The sequence below is a fragment of the Antrostomus carolinensis genome, unplaced genomic scaffold (genome assembly GCF_000700745.2).
Source record: "Antrostomus carolinensis isolate BGI_N321 unplaced genomic scaffold, ASM70074v2 scaffold11366, whole genome shotgun sequence".
Classification (NCBI taxonomy): Eukaryota; Metazoa; Chordata; class Aves; order Caprimulgiformes; family Caprimulgidae; genus Antrostomus; species Antrostomus carolinensis.
Genome location: NW_010319804.1, coordinates 117205 through 138662, shown reverse-complemented (window position 1 = coordinate 138662; position 21458 = coordinate 117205). Strand labels below are relative to the sequence as shown.

The following is a 21458-nucleotide window of genomic DNA, read 5'->3' as shown; positions in this document are numbered from 1 at the left end:
AACAAAGAAAGTGCCAACAGAACCAGCTTTCAGTGGAAAGCAATGGTGGTAACTAAAGTTTAATATCCGCTGTCACAGGGCTTATTTCCTGCCCTTGCAGGAGAATAAATTCAGTCTTTTATTAAATCATCTTTCATCACTAAGTGTTCTGGTGACTGATACAGGTTTTCCTTTAGCTCTGGTCTTACCAGGGAACGGATTTGTGTCCCTGATTGCATTGCTAGCACTGGGCTTTTCCTGATTAGCCAGCCTACGTCAATATTGCTCCCTGTTTATCTCTGCTGTTAGAATCAAACCTCACAATCTCTCTGACGGCAGGGCAGGCTCTGAGCTCAGTTTTGCCTCAGTGCGGGGCCTTTATGACTGAGCTCAATGTTTCCAAGGCTGGAGCCAGAGCTGAGTCCCATGGTGAGCTCCCGCAGCCAAGGCAGCTCACGCCTTTCCTTTCATCTCCCGATAGAAATTCCTGCTTCATGAGCTGTCGGTGCTATTTCAAGTTATACTCAAAAATTTACTCCTTTCTTAAATCAACTTGTTCAACCAAACTTTCATTTCTTAAGTGAAAAACTTAATTCCTGAACTCTTTGACACCCAAATTTTTATGTTTAGCTCTTTAAAATATTTTATAGCAACTTTGCTTATATGACTTAGCTTTAATCCAAAGTCTATAGCAGACCATGGGGAAATTCCCTATGACTTCACTGGACTGTGGATCCAGTAAATGGAAGTTTTTCAAAAGTACCTTAGCAATTGCTGAGCAAAAGTCTCACTGACTCTGCTTTGTGCTCTTCTGAGCTTAATTGCTTTACAAAATCCTCCCCCTCCTGCACTTCAATTAGAGCATGAGGAGCTTGGTGACCTTACTTCAGTGAGTCACTCTAGTAAAGGCATCAAGATGACTCACTGGAGTAAAGGTCTGGTGGGGTAAAACAAATTAAAAGTAGAATAGGTATAAACCTGCATAGCCAACAACTCCCTGTCCTTTGTAAGTCGTTGATTCTTTGGAAATTTGTCTTAGGGTTGTGTTTGGTGGGTTTTGTTGTTGTTGTTTTGGGGTTTTTTTGTTGATTTTTTTTTTAATGTCCTTTCATTTGGAAAACCTACTCAGTAAACCAAAGCACTTCAATAAAAGACAGCAACACATTGTGCAAGACACATTCATGTAATACCCAGAGCTCACAGCCAGAGCAGGAAAACTGTGCACTCAGCATCAGGTTGGTAACCTTGGTAGCTATGGATGTGTCCATTTTTCCTTTCACATTTGTTTTAGATTTAGGTGCTTGTGTTGCTATTGAAACAGTGCAGAGATTCTTAGAAAGTAATTTGTTTGCAGTAGCTGGGCTCTCACAAAAGGACCAAATATAGCAATCCTCTAGACAAAATTGTGAATATTGGTATGTGCTAACATTACAGCACATATCACCAAATAATCCCTCTTCCACCAGCTGCAAAACTATGAGACTCAAATACAGTGCAACTGTGAAAAAAATTAAATGTTGCTGAACACCAAGTCTTAATACTTTGAATCCTGGTGTTTGTACTGGGTCATTATGAACATGCCTTGCTGTTGTGAGAGGTCAAAATACGCACTGTACACCACTGAAACTGAACGCATAAACTGTGACAAACTCCAGTTTCTTAGATCTTAATATCTGCAAGGACTTCTAATGGTGTTCTAAATCTACTAAGCTGCCTGGCCATAGTTTAGGGACAAATAGCAGACAGTTTTGTGAGCTTTAAGCCATTCACAGAACAACATTTGTGGTTAAAAATATTTTCTGAATGAAATAATAGACAAAGCAGTGTTACAAACTTCTGCCCTTGTGTTGCCTGTCCTGTTCTAATACATTATTTCTTTGGTCTTATGGTCTTATTTTCCTGTAAGTTAAAAGGGAATCAAGCACTGAAAAAAGAAAAAAGAAAAAAAAAAGTAGAACTTCTCTGAAATTTTAAAATTCTGGAATAACTGTAGTCAAACGGCCTGATAATCTGTCACAATGCAATTTAGTCTACAACTCTGCAATACAAAGTTATGCAGAACTCCATGTTAAACAAAGCAGGCAGAAATATGCTTACAGAAGAAAATGAATCATACTTGGAAAGAACAAGAGAACTCCTTGTAACAAATATTTTGACAGCTCAGACTTTCTTAACTTGCTTACTTCCTTTATGAAGCTTTTAGATAGCAACACATGGTGAATGGTATTAGCAAACCTTGTGTTTGTACAGCAAGCAAAGACTTGAAAGCACTTTTAAAGTGTTAAAAGATTTAGCCTAACTTTACTCTTGGGGGGCAAGTAATTATTTATTCCTTTCTTGTGGGTAAAGAAACAGAGACACCAGGCATTGAATTACTCTGCTGAGAGTATCATGAGAGGGCTGTGACAAAAACAGATTTAGATCTTCTGTTTTGCATGTGAATGTTAACCCTCATTTTCCCCTTCGCAGTCCAAAAAAATTCAGATGTCTTCACTTATATCAAATAAGGTGGGTTTCAGTGTTTCCCACTTGGAAGATGTTCAATCATGAAGCAATAAAATTGTTAACCTTTAAGATTAAGTGTAACAAATGGGCTCCGGGAAATTTTGAGTGTGACATGTTGCTACTTGTACACTTTGTAGATCTTGAAATGTATGTGGGATTTTAAGAACCTATGAGCAACTCTGGTGCGTGGTCTAGACATGCTGTACCTGAATGAGGACACAACGAGCTATGGCCTGAAGCCAGGAGCACCAGGCAGGAGCACCGTTCCTGCAGCCGCCTTCCTGCTGCTATGGGAGGGGAGCGAGCACCAAGCTCAGAGCCCCTTCCAAATGCTGCCCACAGCACGGCTGAGCCTGGGACCAGCTGAAACAATTGAGGAACTGCACCGGGGTCACCACTGACAACTCTGAGAGATGATCTGCTCAGCATACAGCCCTAAAAAGCCAACAATGTCCTGGATGTCACAAGCAAGGATGCTGAGAACAAGACAGAGGGCATGATTTTGACTCTGTATAAACCTTAGCGTGCCCTGTCTTGTGTACTGCAAGCTCTTCTGGTCTCCGTATCTCAGGAAGGACTCACTGGAGTCAGAGAGGGTAAGGAGAGGTCAGCTAAAGTCACCAAGGGGATGGAGCAGCTGAGAAGAGAGACTGGGCTGAGATTCTCCAATTTGGAGAGAAGGTTGCGAGGGTGGAAGGTGTCTTAGTGATAACATATTATGAAACCATGAAGACATGAAGATAAGGTGAATGCAGAGTTGTTACTCACCAAACCCTGCAACACCAGAACTAAGGTGCACTCGGTGAAACTTTAAAGCATAGGGAGTAGTTTAAAATCGGTAAAAGAAAAATATATCTTGATGTGGTGCAACTGAACTCCTTTTTGCCACAGGAGGCAATGGAGACTGAAAATATCAGTAGGTTCAAAAAGGAGAGTAGAAAAAAAAAATCATAAACAATTGATAACTCTAAGGGGAAGATGCAAGGATGCACTCTCCACATTTCCAGTGTTCCAGCAAGGCAAAAGATGCCATGACACTGCAATTAGAGAAAGCACTGTTCTGCACTTAACACAACGTTACAGCAGAGGCAGCAGGAGACAGCACCAGCACAATTATTTTATGTTTTTCCATTATTCACTGGACAACAAAATTGTGTTTCAGCTGTTAAATATAGGAATCTCTTTCTATATGTTAGAGTGCCAGCCCCAAGAAATCCCAATAGGAACCAGATGTGACTAGCAATAGGTTGGACTCCAGAAGTGAAATCCTGGTGCCACTGGACATTAAGTAATAGCTTTGCTCATGTAAAGATTTTCCACAAAATTAATTACAATGTGTAGACTCCCAAAATTAACCTTAAAGTTCTGTGCTTGTTTAATTTTCCATAGGGTAGAGACTCTTCTGGTATCTTTTGTTTAATTTAAAAAATCATAACTCACCAGTTGTATTGCTTTAACAAGAGTTATAAGAATTTGGTTTGCCTTCCTATCATTAAGACCAAAATAATTTTGGGCATAATGATGATCATCTCATTCAGGTGACAGGAGGAAGAGCAGGGGGAGGGAAAAAAAAAAGAAAAAAGAAAAAAAAAAAAGAAAAGAAACAGAAGCTCTTTTCAAAGAGTTGTTTGGGATTATAGACAACTGGTAGAGCAGGTTTTTAATAAAAAGGGGCTAAGAGGGAAGAGAGAAATCTATGTATATCAGCATATATGTAAATTAATATATCTGTGTAGAGACATGTAAAACTGTCTAAAAACTTTCCCCTGAGAGAAGAAAACCAGGCAGTCAGGATGCATTTTACAAACAAAACTCTGAAGATGAGCGCTGTGTTTATGTTCCCATCATCTTTACGGTATTTCTTGTTATTACCTAAACAAACCCATTCAGGTCTGGGTATTATCTAAACAAACCCATTTCATCTGCTGTGTTCTGCTTCTTAAAAACCACAGAACAGCCTCACAGGGGCAGCATCAAATTGCTAAAGTAGAGAAGAACACTGAGCACAAGATAGTGCTTTTTTCCACAGATATTCCTGGAGAGCAATTGTACCTCTGCTCTGGTGACAGCTACAGACAGGAAGAGAGCTGAGTCCTTGTCGAGGTATTGAACTGGGAGACCTGAATACCTATGTTAAAGAAAGCTTGAGAGTAGGTGTGAAATATAGGACTATGAAGAAGGCAAGACAGATGAGACACTGATGTGAATTTAGCATTCCAGCAGAACTAAGGAATGACAGAAAGTTATAGGAATTTTGTTTTTGTGATCACTTAATCCTCAGAGTGAAAAAAACTTGTCCTGCTAAGGTCATCACCTAAGTATAAAAAAGTTATGTTCTTATAATCAGTGCAGAAAAAGAGTAGAAGACACTTGTTTTCACCAAATAAAATATCGACATGCAGGAAGAAAACACCTTACCTGATATGCAGCAATGATCAACTGCAGAATATTTCCAGAATCCTTCTGTAGTCGTCCAACAGTAGCTCCAGGGATAAGTTTTGCATAGTTCTGAAAATTAAATAATAATAATAAAGCATTAAAAAAGACTAGGTGACAAGGAGCTACCATCTGCAAAAGAATTAAATATATTTGAGCCAACCAAAATAAATAATAGTTACATTTAGTTACAATCTGCAAGGACCCTTGCAGATTCAATGACACACGTCCTGTTGAAAAAGTCCTATGGAGAAGTGCTAGTTTCACTGAAAATTAAGAGGACACATCACCTCTGCGTGCTTGGAAGTTTGACATTATAGTATTTTTCAGTTACAATTTTTCAAATTTAGAATGAAAGTATATTCCATCAGCAGTTGTGGTTTTTGCTAATAAAAATAACCAAAACCAGATTCAGCTGCTCTACTGTTGCTGTACTATTTGAGAGTCTTGGACCCTGCATTCAGTAACAGCAGTCACTTTTTCATCTTTGCAAGCAACTGAGCACCTTGTATTCTGGTTAGTGAGGGCCCAGGAATTAAGAAGTTTAAACTAAGGGCTACAAGAACTTTGAACAAAGGCCCTTAAATAACTGCTGCTGGTTTATGGTCCATGCAACACCCCACATGTATCCCAGTGGTCTGTGGCTATGATTGATTGTATGATGACTTTATGTCAATAATATAGTGCAGATTGAACAATTGATTTAAGTGATAAGGTTTTTTTTTCTTTTTGCATTAGATTGCATTGTGATACTAGCAGGACATCTAGCAACTATGTTTTAAATATGCTGAATTAAAATTCATCTTGCCTGATTGTTAACTACATGAACTTCTCTTGCTTGTACCTGTGCCTTTGGAAAATAAGTGTTCATCATTAAAAACACACATTGTGACATCCATTTTTCTTTGCAATTTATCATATCAATGCTGTTATTTTAATTTTAAAAAAATTCCAGAAGGCTATTAATAGGCATGGATGATTTGATACCCTTATATCCTTCTTATACTTTACAGCTCCAAAAGCCCTGTGATTACTGTGTATATTATGTATGGAATACTTATAATTCATTAGATTTCTGAAGTGCTATTGTAAATCAGTGGGATTAACTGCATTATATGTTACAGCTGGCAACTTTGCATTCCTGATTCCTCCTGTGATTATTGCTCTCTCAAGGATTCTTAAAATATTGAAACTCTGCATTTTGTACACGTGGACCTTTCAGGAGATAATTATAAGAAAAGATGATAAACCTGGAATTTAAAGTATAGCGCCCTTTAATCTGTGGCATGCAAAACAAACAGCAGGGATATACTGTTCTGAAGACCTCGTCTTATCTTTCCTCTTTGAACAAAAATTTTCTGCATGGTGTTACAAGGGTGACATTGCAAGCCCAGTCTAAGCGTGTATCTCCAGTTCCTTGGTGAAACCCTGCCTTTTAGCACATATTTCTGTTTAACCATTAACAACGTGAAGTGGACTGATGCTTTTGGAGTGCTCCAGCGTAAAATATCCAAAGGGTGTAATGGAATTTAGTCTTTTAGCAACTATTCATTAAAAGACGAACTGCCTTTTTATAGATACACTCTGATTCATGGTAGTGAAATGTGACAATCATGTATTTGAGTTCAGTGGGGTTATGTCTAACTTTTAGCAGTGTAAATGGTAGAAGAATTTTCATCACAGATAGTGTCATGCCAAATTTATAAAAATCACATGAAATTCTATACAACTGTGAAGACCGGTGTATTTTTAATTCAATTTTCAGCAGTGAAATGCAGTCTGAAAAACCCAATTTTCAATCCTATGATATAAAAATAAATAATTTGTCCCAAAAAAGAGCAGTTTCTGTTTCAAAAGAAGGGCTGTTCAGTCAGGATTAAAGATGGAGTCTTTTCCCTCATCTAAGTTTTAATAACTTTTTAAAGAATTCTCCTTGAAAACAAATAATATCAACAATAATAACTACTTCATGAAACCTTAAAGACTGGTATTTTCTTTTATAGCAAAACAGGATTTGCACAGTTTGTCAAAATACCATTATTATCACGATATCCACAGATGCTTTTTGAGTGAATAGCTTTTACAGAATAAAAACATTCCCTGCTGATTTGGTAAGACTCAGCTGAGGCCAATGAGGCAAAAAGTTAGGCATGCATTAATATATTTTAAAATACTTTAAAAAAAATCCTTTTTATAAATAATCTCAAATTATCATGGATCAGTGTAAGGAACTTCCTCCCCTCTCTTGCGTTTAATTTTGAATGGTCTGGAATGTTTCCATGTGACTGCTTTTTGTGGTCGGGGAGAGCATCAAACCTAAATCTTCCCTCTCTTCTAGATTGGTGTGCAGTAGCTGTTTGGTTGCACGGAAGGATCAAAACTACAACATACATGTAAATAGATAAACTGAAAATTCATTTGAAGAGAATCAAGACTATAAAATGGTTGAATTATTTTGGGCCAAATTGTTGGGGATTATAGAGGGCTAGAAATAAAAAGATATATCGACAGTCTGAACACTGCACTTAAGACTGATGGAATCTATCAAGTCTATTTAAAGAGGTGCTTTCTTAGTCCTCACAGTTATTTTAATGCATGTTTCTCCCTAAGAACTGGATTATAAATAGCAATGGTAAATTTTGAGGTCTGATATAATTAGATGCTGAGTTCAAGTAGCTTTGAGATGAGATATTTAGGAACAGGCTTTCCACCTCAAAGGATAAAAAAGTTTGGGAGGGTTTTCTGAGGGAGATTGCAGAATTTACATCACTGAGGATTTTTTAAAAAGAAGTAAAACACCAAGACAATAGTGGTTTAATGGTTGTGCCCAAGTGCCAGTTTAGGGTCCTCTCCCAGCTCTTCCAGGCTATCTGAGCAGTGGCCTTAACATAATAACTTGTCATGGGCTTGCTTTGTTTTTTTTACATACTTAAGCATGGATACCTGGTTATTTACATTTATATTACAATTTTCAATCACGCAGATGGAAACATGACACTGTTGTCCTGTTCGCAGGTCCTGCATTTGCCCTTGAAAGTATACTGTAGTGTGGAAAAACTGCCACGAGACTGATATGATTCTTGCGCTTGCTTTGACTGATTTTCCACATCACTTAGAGGACAGAAAGCAGACCATAACAACTATAGCTATCCAAATAAGTGACAGAAAGCAGTATTGAAAAGATAAAAGCAGCAGATAGAATATATTGAATGGGGTTACTATATACCCTACAAGATAGAAGATAGTCACAATTCTATTTTCTAACAAAGGAAGTAACAAGAACAAACCATTCCCCAGTTGGATTAACAATGGCTTGCATTTTTTGTTAGATATAAATCTTCATTTAGTGTTCCCAGTGAACAAAGGGTGCCACTTGATAACTTTGATACTGGTATAACACTGACAGAGGGGTACCGAAATAGAAACCCCCTGATAAGAACATTGTTGGTCAACTCTGAGTGCGACCACCAGCAATTTCCAAGGGAAAATATAATGCCATTAGTAAGAGACAATTTTCTTTGGATAAAATAAGGCTCTGTAAATCAAAGAGATACTTCCAAACTACCTCCTAGAACAGCCCTTCTTCATGCAGCTTCTAGTAAATTCAGCGAAAATATTTCACTTGTCATTAATTAGGCCCTGATTAAGAAATTGAGCAATAATGAGATTTAGTATAAGTTTTTAAATCTATGCTATAGCTATAGAATCCCACTGCACTTGTGATTGACTTCTACTATTGTTGATCTAAATTTTCATGCTTCAGCTCAGTATTCAATACAGTCTTTAAAAAAGCCAAGCAGTCAGTGCTCCAAAATGCGAAGTGATTCCTTCTTTGTCAAGACTGTAATCTAAGAATCAGTTTATGAAAGATGTGACTCTTGTAAATTTTGTCAAACACCTGGAGTATTAGTGTTACTCAAGATGGCTCTATAACTTGAGCAAGTCAGAGAAGCACTGGGGTAGGGTCTTCCCCAGGTTACACAGAGGATAGAAAACCATCACACTAGTGAGTACCTCAAGGACTCATTTGCTTTCTCTACTGTAACATAGGCTCTTTTTCCCTTCACTTTTTTTCCTATTTTCCTTGTGGTTATCACACCACAGGAGCACTTTTCTTCTCATTCCTTTACTTTCGGCTTTTAATGAGGAATGTTGTGTGAACGTTTTTCCTTAGGAAAGCCAAGATTATTGTACCAGCAGGATTGCCACTATTGACTCCCTCTCAACCAACCTGAATTCCTTTTGAGGCACAATTTCTCTCCCTTTGTTCCCCTTTAAGCAGCAGTATATGGCCAGACAGGCAACCATAGGCTGCAAACCTCCTTATTATCCTCACTGAATTCTTATCTAGAATTCCTTTTTCCAAGTGAAGGTTTCTTCCCAGCAGCAGGACTGGACACAAAAGGAAATAAAAATTGTCAATATCCTTCTTATTTGATCTTAAAGGGCTTTTGCTCACATTCACTGCAAAAAGCAGTTCAGCAGCCATTGGTGGCTTTGCATCAGCTCACAACTGGAACACCAACAGGCCAAAAGCAGCCTGGGGCTTCAGGAGGGCTTATATCTGTGGAGTCTGAAAACAGGTGCCTGCACAGATGACTGATGGAGCTGCAGGTATGAATGATATTCAGTTTATTATAAGTACGGATTTTGCATATCTGTAACCACTGCTCCTCTGCTCTCCCCTCTCTTCTGGCTCCCATTTCCCATGACATGACTTCATAGAACAGGATTCTGCAAATCCTCATGTCAAAAATTCCTGTAATAAAGTGCTTTCCCTCTGTGGACATGAGGAATGATACATGAGGGAAGAAGACTTTGTCCATCATGTTTTTATTTGTAATCTTGCCACTACTTTCCTATTTGTCTCATTGGAAAGAGACCCAGAAACAAAGAAAAATTAATAAAAACTCTCAAGTCAGCTGGAAAACCCCCCGTTATCTCAAAGTTAAGCGTGAAGACAAATGTATTTTTCAGAATATATTTTTGCCTTATGAAAGTAAGAACATACTCAACTGTCCTTCTCTAGCCTTACAAAATACAAAAGGCTAATCATGATTACACTGAATAGTACAGCAATGCTTAGTCTGACAATACTTGACCTAAAATATTAGTGATTAAACTTGAAGTCCAATTTAAAAGTTACCCAAGAACATAAAAATCATTACATGAAGAAGCACTTCCTAAGTAAAGAGTCTTTCTCTGATATATAATTTCTTAGCTATTTTTATTACATAAATATCTTAGAGAATTCAGTCCTTAATAGTAGAATTACTGTATCAGCTATGAAAAAGGGTGAACCCTAAAACAAATACTGGAAAACTGAACATTTTAGTTTGCTCACCTCATATATGTGAACTTGCTCATTCGTTACAGCAAAAATTAATAAAACATTGTTTTGGACAAGTTTGTCAATTAATTGTCCAATTGTGGGATACTCCTGCAAACAAACAGAAGAGAGCCACATCAATTCATTTTTCATATGCACCCATTTGCTAATTATTTCCCATGAGAGACATATTTAAATGATCATAATTAACACTGTATTCTCTATATAGTATAAACTGTAATTAGGCACTACATGTATACAAAATAAAAGACAGCGTATGTAATTTCCTCGCCTTGTGTTTAAGGAAAATCCTCTGAGAAAAGTACAGTGCTGAGCCCCATACTGGGACACTTGGCTCAGTAGCATCTGTGATATATATATATATAATCCAAAGAATAACACTGTGCCAGAGCAACCGGGTATTTGTGCCACACTGAACACCGTACTGTACACATTCAGTATTTTTGAACAGTGAACCTTAAAGCTGATAAGTTCTCCTACATGAGCAGTGTCCTACAAATTCCTGAACTCCTCCTGAATTCACACCCTTGCAGGGAACATGATTAACACAAATTTTGCCTTCCCTGCAGAAGGAAATACTAGTCAGTCCTGTTCCATGTGTTATCAGGAATAAGATTTGTGCTTTCTTTTTTCCTAGCTATAATCTATCATAATTTGATACAAGCACACTGTTCTCCTTTTACTAAAATATGCAATTACAAATAAAACAGATGACATTAAGTATCTGAATTCCCCAACTCTTACACATTCAAGTGATGAAGGTATGCTTTCATTAATTTTCTAAGCTGCTCATGTTAGTCTTTAAATTTCCAGAATACAAGAGTTGAACAAAATTAATAGTAAATTACCAGAACAGTTGACATGGAATATTCATTATTGTGGTCCAAATGACAGTTCCCATCATTAGGAATAACGATCCCTGCCAGTTTACTGTCCATCCCAAAATGGGAATCAGCATCACTCACAAACACCAGCAAATGTAGAGAATCATTCCTCCATCCAATTTTTTCCTGTCATTTAAAATACATTAGTTTAGCAGGCTGTATTGGACTCATAATACAGGAAAACAGCAAAAGATTTGGAGAATGGCATCTGAGATTAAATGAAGGGAATAACTTTAAATGGAGTGTCAAAAACATGACAAGATCTCTTTTTAGAGATTATGTTCTTTACATTGTCTTTGGCTAACATTTTGTCTCCTTGTTCCTGTGTTTAATAACATGGCTGGCCATGTTCATATCAATCTGCTTACTATGCTACACATGGTTAATAAAAAATAGTTAAAGAAAAAACAATCAAGAAAACAGATCCAGAAATTATAAAGTTCATATTTTTTTATCCCTGGCAATTAAAAAGATACACTAAAATATTGCAATATGCATGTTTAACATGGTACAGCCAAAAGTATTTTCATGCAAATCTAACAAGGCGCTTGGATTGCATTAAAAAAATAATGACCTGTTTCTTTGAACTACAACCATACAATACTAAAAGTGGTAATAAACAGAATAATTAATATTATACCTAGAAGTTTAAATTACCTTGCAAACAGCTGCCTGCATAATTGCATCGAATCCTCCTTCTGGAGTGTCTATATTAGCAGAGATTCGCTGTCTTTTCACAATTTCATTGAATTTTTCAGCATCATTTGTTAGTGGCAAAACATGTTTGTATCCAAAGGTGGGTAAGCACTCATATGGCACACTTCTGCAAGATAAGTGAGACAGCTTATGGATAATACAGAGTGAAAAACCACTACAATGGATACTTTGCAGGCCTGTCTGGATTCATTTTTAGTCATGTGTCTCTGTGTCCAAGATAGATCTGGTGAAAAATGTAAGAGAATCATAGAGCATCCAGTGAGGTGGGCAATGCAAACCGGTCTGTATAAAGCCTGGGAAATGCCTCCTAGAGCAGAGTAATTCAGGCAGTTAACACCAGGCAGTCCTTGCCCTGCTCCCTGCTGTACCTTGTTCTCATACTGAGAAGCACGTTAGGATCTCTAGTACCTTAATGACATTCAGAGAGTACCACCAAGCTGCTGTAGTCCTGTTTCAGGCTGCAGAGCACAGCTGCTCCTCCACCTAGGTTAGGAAAGGGCTAGGGCAGCTGGGGCTTGGGTAGCTGGGGCTTGGGTGATACTGTTAGGCCTTCAGGAAAAAAACTAAACCAAACCAAACCAGAAAAAAACCCCAAAACCCAGGAAAAAAAACATTGATGGATAAATTGAATTGCTATTCTGTTTTGTGTTTGAGTTTGTACCTGCTTTGTATAGCAATGTTATGAAATTCTTACATAGATGTATATTCTAGCAAATAAAAGAAAAACAAATAATTATTCTGCGTACCCATTTGTTAACCCGTTAAGTGCATTTGTAGCTAGCAGGCAAAGCTAAAGAGCAGAATCACTCCTAAATTCCTCTCTCCAAATAACATAAGACTCAGCAGAATAATGATACAAGCGTGAAACCAAAAGAAACAAATCTTGTTTCCCAAATTGTCTCGGCTAAAGCTGGAAGAGGGCAGAGGTTCCAGTGAGGCTGCTGAATTGAATTATACCCTGAAGATTAATATTCTGACTTAATGTTGGCATGCAAACAGAGATAGCTATTTTCCCTGCCTACCTGCAAGGGTTGTTTATTTCTTCAGCTGTAGTTTTGATAAATGGTGAAACTGGTTTTTCAACAAAAGATCCAAACCCCAGTCTGAAGTTGCTTGTCAGTTTTGACATTTCCTTGGAAAGAGTTGAACCCAGTTCTTTAATGGTGTTCAGATCATCATCCATGGAGGCTGAAAGATCCATGAGGTAATAGAGATCAATTGGATAATCTTCAGTTTGGCGAACCTTGATCTGTATTGTTTCTTCATGTCCTATGAAGGTCATGGGAAAATGGGATACTTATCAGCACTTCTAAATAGAAGTTATAAGCAACATTAAGTTGTAAATAAACTTATACATATGGTGAAAATTACATAGTCTTTCAAATCATCAGCAGAATTAAAGAAAAACGTCAAAAAATCTATCAACTAAAATCTCAAACAGGAGGTTTGAAAAATTAAAATCAGTTCTAGTGTTTTTTTCTACACTGTTTTTCAGTAAAGCTGTAACCATAGATTTGCAACTGATTGCTGTAATTTAAGAATATGAGAACATCGATTTGGCACTGGCAGTTTTAGAAAATTTTTATACCAATCTAATCAAAACTGAAGGTAGCACTTATGGGACATACACTGTACTTTAGAAATGTAAAGAAAACCAGAGTGTACGCACAGGTTTTATTCTCATTTCCAACACCATGATACGGCCTAACTGGGTGTGTCTTACGTTTCTTTATTCCAAACTTTCTTCAGGAAAAATTCACATCTCAAGGACTCCAAAGGAGTGGTTCCATAAAAGTCACTGGTACCTTGTAAATCTTCAAAGCAATATTTTATGCTGCCTCTGAGATACGCTGTTTGCCAGACCTGCAGGGCAGAGGCACAGGAGCAGGGCTGGAGAGGTGGAGGGGGTATTCCCCTGTCTCACTGTCACCTCAATGGCAAGAGAATAGAAGAACTAAAAACAAATATATCCTTACTTTTATGATGTACCCAGAACTTCTGAAAGTATTTTGAACTCAGTCGAACCTAGCTTCCATCTGATGAGTCAACAGATAATTTTGGACTGAACACAGGGGTTTTTATCTTTATTCTATCAAGATTTTTTTGGTAGACCATTCAGTCTGAGAAGTTTGAGTATGAAAGTTTCACTGGATGAAAAGAAAATATCCCACATCTATGAAGTGAGTGATTTACCTGGTCGCAGCCTGAGAGTTAATTTTTGAGGAGAAATCTGTGTGACATCAGAATTGTTCTTCTGGGTTGCTACAGTCAGGGGCTTGTTTCTGTGAATTTCTACTTCTGAAATGGGAAATTCAATCAAATTCAACTGGCATCCCTTTGACAAAAGGTTTTCTGGGGTATCACACCTCCCATGAATTCCAGCTGAGTCTGTGTAATTCTAAAGTAAACAGGAAAAGGAGTGGATGAGTTAAATGTATTTACTGACCAGCTACCAGCACCTGGCTGACGAAAGGTCGATCCAATGCAGGGGACAGAAACAAAAGGTGCAAGTTAGTGCTAACTAGTGCAGAAAAGAGATCTAGGTGGCACAGAAATCTAAATTTGCCCTTCATGGATCATGTCACGCAGGTGTATAATTAATGTAACTTACACCGATTTGATATCCTGAGAGAAACTGCTCTATTGTCAGGGAATGGGAATTGTGCCACTCACTGCACTTGGCTTCTCGCAGTACAGGGAATGATAACACAAAGCCTTTTTGAGCCTCTGGTTTTTCTGTTACTGGATTATGCCACAAATTCATCAGTCTTTCCTAAATGGTTTTGAACTGCTGATGGAACATCATTTCAGAAAAGATCTTGCAGATAAACTCCAACAAATGTGACAAACTGATGGTGGGGTACCCAGCATTCACTGTTTTTCTCTGACCTACTCTTTCTCCTCAACACTCATTTAACATGTCCACTGGAGCAGGCAGCAAGTCCCTGTTGCTCTGCCTGGTGCCCAACAAGCACCATGGCCTCTTCCCCTCGCTCCCCAGTGCCGGTGGGGCTCCCAGCATGGCCATGTCTATCTGATTATGTTTGGCCCAACTTCCTACTTGACCTTCTCCTGTCTGGAGGAAATCACAAGCCTATCAATATCAGTTGGATAGTTTGCAGTTTATTTTTGTTACTCATTTCAAAGCACTTGATACACATTCCTTTCCACAACACTGCTGCGGGGTAGGTACTGTCCCCATGTAGCGATGAAGTTAATGGTTAGTTCTACAAAGAGGCTTCTGTGCCTTATTACCATTTCCTAGAGCTATGTCTAGAGTTTAGATCCTCAAAATCAGTCAGCTGCTCCCTGAAATGGAGACTGCTCTGGCCTGCAAGACCTTTTGACTAAAACCTGGGCAGTGCCCAGCAGAACTGGCACCAAAACATTCAATTCCTGAGTGATGGTCATGGGCCCATACCATGGGGCTGCTCTTTTCTCCTGGGTTTGGGTAAGCAGCCTGGGGTTCAGCCATTAAGCCACAAATATTCTTTGAATTCAGTCACTGAAAAACTTTCCATCCAAAGAAAAATAAATTTATTTTAAATCTATGAAAACCAGAAATAGAACCCTTCTTTCCAACTAAACATCACCATTAAAGCCTGAAAATTATCAAGGATCTCATATATTTCAGTGGAAGCAATGTTGAGAAACATGGTGGGAACAGTGGTTTATTATTTGCTCAGGCAAATCTCTCGCCAACTGCTTCTTGAATACAGTGTGTGTAATAATCATGTCCCATTATAAAACCTCCACAGGGAGATCCTTATAAGCTCCTTTAGTTACACACTTTGAGTTGCTGGCTTTTCAAAATGTGTGAAGAGGCAAACTCATATTTCAAATACAACTACAAGGTGTGTTTTTATCCTGTATAAAACAGTGGTTTCTTTGGAGGCACTTGTGTTTACTCTGACACCAAAGCTGCTATGTCTTTTGCATTTTTGATGTGTTGTTCTCTAGCAAACAAGTGAATAAGCCTATGAACAAAGGAACAAATCATGTTTACTGCTTGAAAGTTTTCAATAGTTACACAGGGAGTTTTTTTGTTTTGTTTTTGGTTGGTTGAGGTCTTTTTAATAAATTACATTTTATTTTTGTTTTCTGAAAATACGTGGCATTAGTCAAAATTATGTGTTCAAATTTCATTTCAAGAAGTGTTTGTTTGTTAAGTACAAACATAAAAACTACTGTAAACACACTAATGTGGGTGGGGGTTTTTTTCCCCCCATGGTAACTTTTTTTTTTTTTTTTTGCAAACTGCTATATCATTTTTAGCAAACTTATTTTTAAAATTTTAAGTGCTGTTTGGTCTTTGTCAGCTACTTCATAAGGCAGTATGTTAGTCCCATTCTAGGTTTCATTTTGCTATTCAAAGAAGCAAAAAATGCCTTTAACTGTAAAGCTGTAAATCAGAAACTATTATGAAAAAGACATTTCATTTCTCTATTATTTCTGGCAAGTTTTTAATTGTAATAGCTGACTATCTTGCTAACATTAGTAAACTAAGACCTACATTATTTACTGTGAAGTAAGGAGACATTATTTAGCATCATTTACAGGTGAAAGTTTTTAAAGTAGAGATGTTAAGTGACTTGCCTGGGGTTGCACAGAAAGTCTGCAAGAGATATATAGAAGCAGATACATTTCCTAACAGATACAGGAAACAAATCCAGATATTTCTTTTAAGCCCAGTGGTTTAGACAAAACACTTACACCTATATCATACTAATTATAAAATTGACAATATCATCATACTTAAAATCAGCCACAGCTTAATTATTTGTATATGCAAACTGATTAGAGCACCTTCTGTTTACACTGTCTGGCTTGGCACATAACATGTAAGATGCAGTCTGGTGTCTGACTTGATGTCTGGAGCTTCATCTTCAGTCCTGTGGGTGAGTAAGCTCTGAGGCTGATGACCTGAGCCCCTCTAATAGCACTTTTATTTGTGCCTTAGATGAGGAAGGATTTGTTTGTTTTGATTGGTTATTTGTTTGTTTTGTTTTGTTTTAAAAAACAAAGAATAATAGATCATAAAGTCTAGATTGAATTCCATTTTTCATCCCCAGGAAGGCTTTGCTAAGCACTGCATGCATTACAAAATCTCAAGCTGACCCAATTAAGTCAATACTTCATCACTCAGAGCTACTACAAACACTTCAAGTCTTCGAGATTTTTTGTATCATTTACTCTACCTCTTGAAAACACCAAGCGCACTGTGGTCCGGAAAGCAAACAATCTTCACAAGTCACTGTGCTTTCATGGGAACAGGTCCCTAAATTAAAATCCAGGAAGATAAAAGACTATTAATAACATGTTTAATCATTCAATTTATGAAGAATCTCATTTAGAGAATGTGGGAGGTAAAAAATACACATATTTAGTCATATTTAGGATTACTGATAAAATTCCTTCATAAAGGTATTTCTCCTGGTAGAAGATTAACTTTCTAATAAAATTTAACCCCCCTCCCCAATTGCTGACAATTAACATACTTACTTTTGCATGCTTTATGGATGGCATTCACTGAGAACATGTTATTTTTTTTCTCCAATGCACCTGATAAAGCATTACATGTATTTCTCATATGATGCAGGTAAGACTTTGCCAACATAACCAGTGATGTTAAAAGAACGGATTTATGTTCACTCTGTATGCTTAATATTGCTTCACCTGGGTGTCTGTAGATATTTGATATAATTTTAATTTAATGTGCAAGTACTCATGAAATATCGAATTACATGTATACTATTAAGTTTCTCAGTGGACAAAACACTGATTAGTACACCCAAAATTACTTAAATGCCCATCCCTTTCCCAAATGTTGTGCTATGTAATGATCACATAAATCTTAGATGAATTTTCAGGGTAACCTTACAGCAGTCTGTCAAAAAAAAAGTCAGTAAACAGAAAGGAATTATTAAATACAGAAAACAGAAAACTATTTAGTATCAACTTCAAGCAAGAAACAATGCAAAATGGCTTTGAAATGGATCTCCCTAACCCTGAGCCTTACCTTGCACATAGTTATTTCTTTGCAGAAATAGGAAACAGAGGCAAAGCAGTTCAATCCCCATTCGTTTTCAATGCTGGCTGTGTGACAAAAAAATATTAGCGTGTTAATTATCGTCCGCATGAAGGTAGAATGTTGTAAAAATCATACGTTCCCAGAGGGTATGTTTTCATATTTCACCTGCACCAGATTGCGAGGAAACTTCAACCTCACCGGGACAGACCATGAATAAAAGTGAAAACAAGGGCTACCTGGGCAGGTAAAGAGGACAAGCTGTGCATAAAGTAACGTGAACATGGTTATCACTTCCTTGTTTTCCTGGACTCCTTATAAGGTATAAGGGGAAAATTCATTCAGGTGAAGATTTCTGTCAGTCCCAGTCGCTCTGGGTCCTAGAGCAACCCAGCCAAGAGAGCAGGTTTTCGTGTGCACAGCAACTCTTAAAAGGCTCCTCCTAAAATAATGCCTTTAATTGTTCCCTGAGGGACTGTGTTTCGTAGATGGATCATTATTACCAAGTGAGTATACCTGGAGAGATGTAAAAATCCCATTTTTTTCAGATTTCCTGATGTGGAAGAAAACTTGTAGAGGCAACTGTGAAAAAAACAAAAGGCAATCACTTATTATAATTGAGGACCTGACTTCAGTAATTCAAGATACAGAGTACATTTATTTTATTAACATTGCAAACTGAAAAGGAAATGCTGCAGTTTTGGATTTTTTTCAATATGCAGAAGGAGGAATAATTGCTTTCCCAATTCTGCAACTGGCTTGGGAAAAAATGTCAGCTTTAACTCTGGATAATAAGTGGCCAAATATTCTACAGCACAGATACAACAATATAACAAGTTATTGCTATCTCTTTTTTTCCCAACTCAACCTGGAATGAAGACAAAATATGCATTTCTTACAACCTTATTAAAAGGAAATAAAATTTCTTATTTGTAGATTTCATCTCTTCCTACCTTTTATGCCCTGCTATTGTCTGTTTTGAAAATCATTTGTTCAGGACAAGCCCTCTCTTATCATAAGGGTTTTACATCAGACTCTACACTGTGCAGCATGAAAATATACTTTCATCAGTTATTTTGCTGGCCTGAAACACACATCCTTTTTTTTTTACAGTCAGAAATCCTACAGAAGTTAGCTCATAAGGACTAGGTTGCTCTCACCAAGAGAACTGGCAGGATCAGACCTCCCTTTTCAGACTGGTGGTAGCTGCGATCTTGGGGCAGGATGTCACAGTAGAGATGGGTCCATACTAGTTAAACTCAACATGCCTGGAAACATTCCTGGCCATTGAGGCCAACTGGCACAGAAAGACCTGAATTTATGCTTGCAAATTGCCTGTTGGGACCGTTCTAGCAACCAGACTGTGTCCAGAAATTGTTTGCAGGGTGTTAATTGGAAGAGGTCAAATTCATGCCAGGGAGCATTTTAACAGTTTAATAGTATAGACAATCTCATTCTAGTGCCTGGAAATATTCCCAGGCACATCCTATTTTACTAGTATTTACACAGGCTGTGAGTAGTTTCATAGCAGCTCAAGCTGGATTACGTCAAGCCTACCTTCGCTCTGCCCCTGTGTTCCCACCCCTTTGCTGCTACCAGTACTCATGTCCAAACAAACAGTGAGCTGATTCAAACCTATCCAATTAAAATCCAATCACTTTCCATGGGGAAGGTGGTGGGCTACTTTTCTCCTGGGTGGGTCTCTGGAACAGCGTGGCTGCCTCATCCAGAGTCAAGGGAGGGAGCAGGAAAGACAGGCAGAGCTGTCAGGAAAGGTGGGAATACATTAGACTGAATTTAGCTCCTGAATTTAGGCTGTTGTGGAACTGTATCTTAACATTTTTATTTACAACAACATTCCTAGGTCTCCTTCAATTGTGTTCCATACCTTGGAGTGTCCTTTGTAAGGCATTTGTTCAGCTACAGCAATTTCCTGTAGCATGAAAAAAGCATCGATTAGATTATGTTCCCTCGGCTGGTGAAGACTCAACTCTATGAGGACACTGTCTGTAACTACATAAGGTCAAAAAGAAGTGGAGTCAGCTGAAAATGTTTGCTCATACTAAGAAAAATTTCCTCCAGTAAGTGCTATCCAACCCATTTTATTTCCTTGTTTTTAATTTACATTTGTGTACGTATCCTTTAATATTGTTGCTATGTCTACTGCCTTGCAGAGCTCCAAAAAAACCAGCACTTTCCCTTTCAACATAAAAGGTCACTTTGTAACTCTTACTAGCCCCTGGAAATATAACAATACTTCAAAGCACGTGCTCAAAGGACTTGGTGGCAGTCCTGCAGCCACCAAATGGTACCAGACACCAGCAGTGTTCCAGATTAAGGACCAGCCAGCTGAACAGCTAGCAATTAGCAAATGCTTATTTTTAGATTAAAGATATCAAACTTTTTAGTGTAGAGAGAATGAATAATACAACCTACATAAAATTTACAAATTCTGACTTATATTATCAGTTCCCCGTTTGTTTGTGTGGCAATATTTTATATGGGTCTTGGCAAGGACAGCATGACTGGATGCTAAGTGCCTGCCTCTGAATGGGATTGCTGCCAAAGAATAAGTCTGAATAAGTCTTGCCTGAGTAAAATAACTAAGTTTCTGCAAATTATTAAGAACAGACCTCTCCAGATTGTCTGGAGAGAGCAGAGAAGGAAAAGAAAGCAGCAAACCAAACGATAATAGAAACACACAGGAAAAAATAAGGAGAGAAAAATCAAGTTAGTTTTGATTTTATGAAACTCACACAATGAGAAGCTCACAAGACTGGACAGAATGGGAATAAAAAACTCACTGATAGGGGCACAGGAGGTTAAGAGAGGTCCAGGAAGGGAGACAGCACGTAGCAAGAGTAGATCTTAGGCAATGCAAGAAAACCTAGGCAGGAAGGTGACAGATTATTCTTGTTTTGAAACATCATCAAGTATCTTGTGTAATATCTAAAGGTGAGTTGACCAGGAAATTCCTCTACTAATTTAATGCTTTATTGGCTTTATCTATCACACATGCTAGAAAAGCAGAATCACAAACTGGAGTAGCCACTCTAATGTGGAGAGGATGTGTAAAAGCCTTTGGAGTCCTGCTGTTGCTTGGTTTGACAGCAAGGTTCCCCTTCTTTAAGAAAGGGTGTAAGACAGTCTTGTTTTTTTACCCACATTAGAGGCATCAATCCAATGAGATATAACAAAAGTTTATAGTACACACAAACCACAGTTATTACTGTTTTCATCAGCCACTATATATTCATTTTGGAGCAAATTCTGGTCTGAATTAGATTAGATTTACCATTTTATAATTACATATTGGAACAGAAAACAGCTGTTTATCTTTCAGTATGGGCAATGCTGAACAAGGCAAGTCAGTGGTTCTTTAAAAGATAATAAAATTTGCATAGCATAAAAATGTTAGTGCATTTCCCCCCATACCTGGCCCTTACAATACATGAAGATAGCAGAGAAAGATACTCTGTTCATCCAATCAACTTCAACAAACTCACTGGCAAGTGACAAACATTGAATATCAAGGTACAGAAAAAAAGCTAATGTTGGG

The 21458-nt window shown here is 37.8% G+C and overlaps 1 protein-coding gene across 4 annotated transcripts in view; it reads right to left on the bottom strand.

The window, feature by feature from the left end:
* Positions 1-18483, bottom strand: part of ITGB6 (integrin subunit beta 6) — a 32813-nt gene extending 14330 nt beyond the window's left edge. For 2 of the 4 annotated variants that reach the window (XM_010169393.1, XM_010169396.1), the window contains exons 1-8: positions 17891-18080; positions 17070-17149; positions 14065-14269; positions 12894-13140; positions 11812-11977; positions 11119-11280; positions 10265-10360; positions 4903-4992 (exon numbers count right to left, since the gene is read on the bottom strand). In XM_010169393.1, coding sequence (XP_010167695.1) covers positions 4903-4992; positions 10265-10360; positions 11119-11280; positions 11812-11977; positions 12894-13140; positions 14065-14269; positions 17070-17149; positions 17891-17951 — 1107 coding nt within the window. In that variant the 5' untranslated portion in view covers positions 17952-18080. Of the gene's footprint in view, positions 1-4902; positions 4993-10264; positions 10361-11118; positions 11281-11811; positions 11978-12893; positions 13141-14064; positions 14270-17069; positions 17150-17890; positions 18081-18415 lie in introns of those variants that run through there. The other 2 variants (XM_010169394.1, XM_010169395.1) reach the window with 2 other exon arrangements.
* Between the last annotated feature and the right edge of the window lie 2975 nt (positions 18484-21458).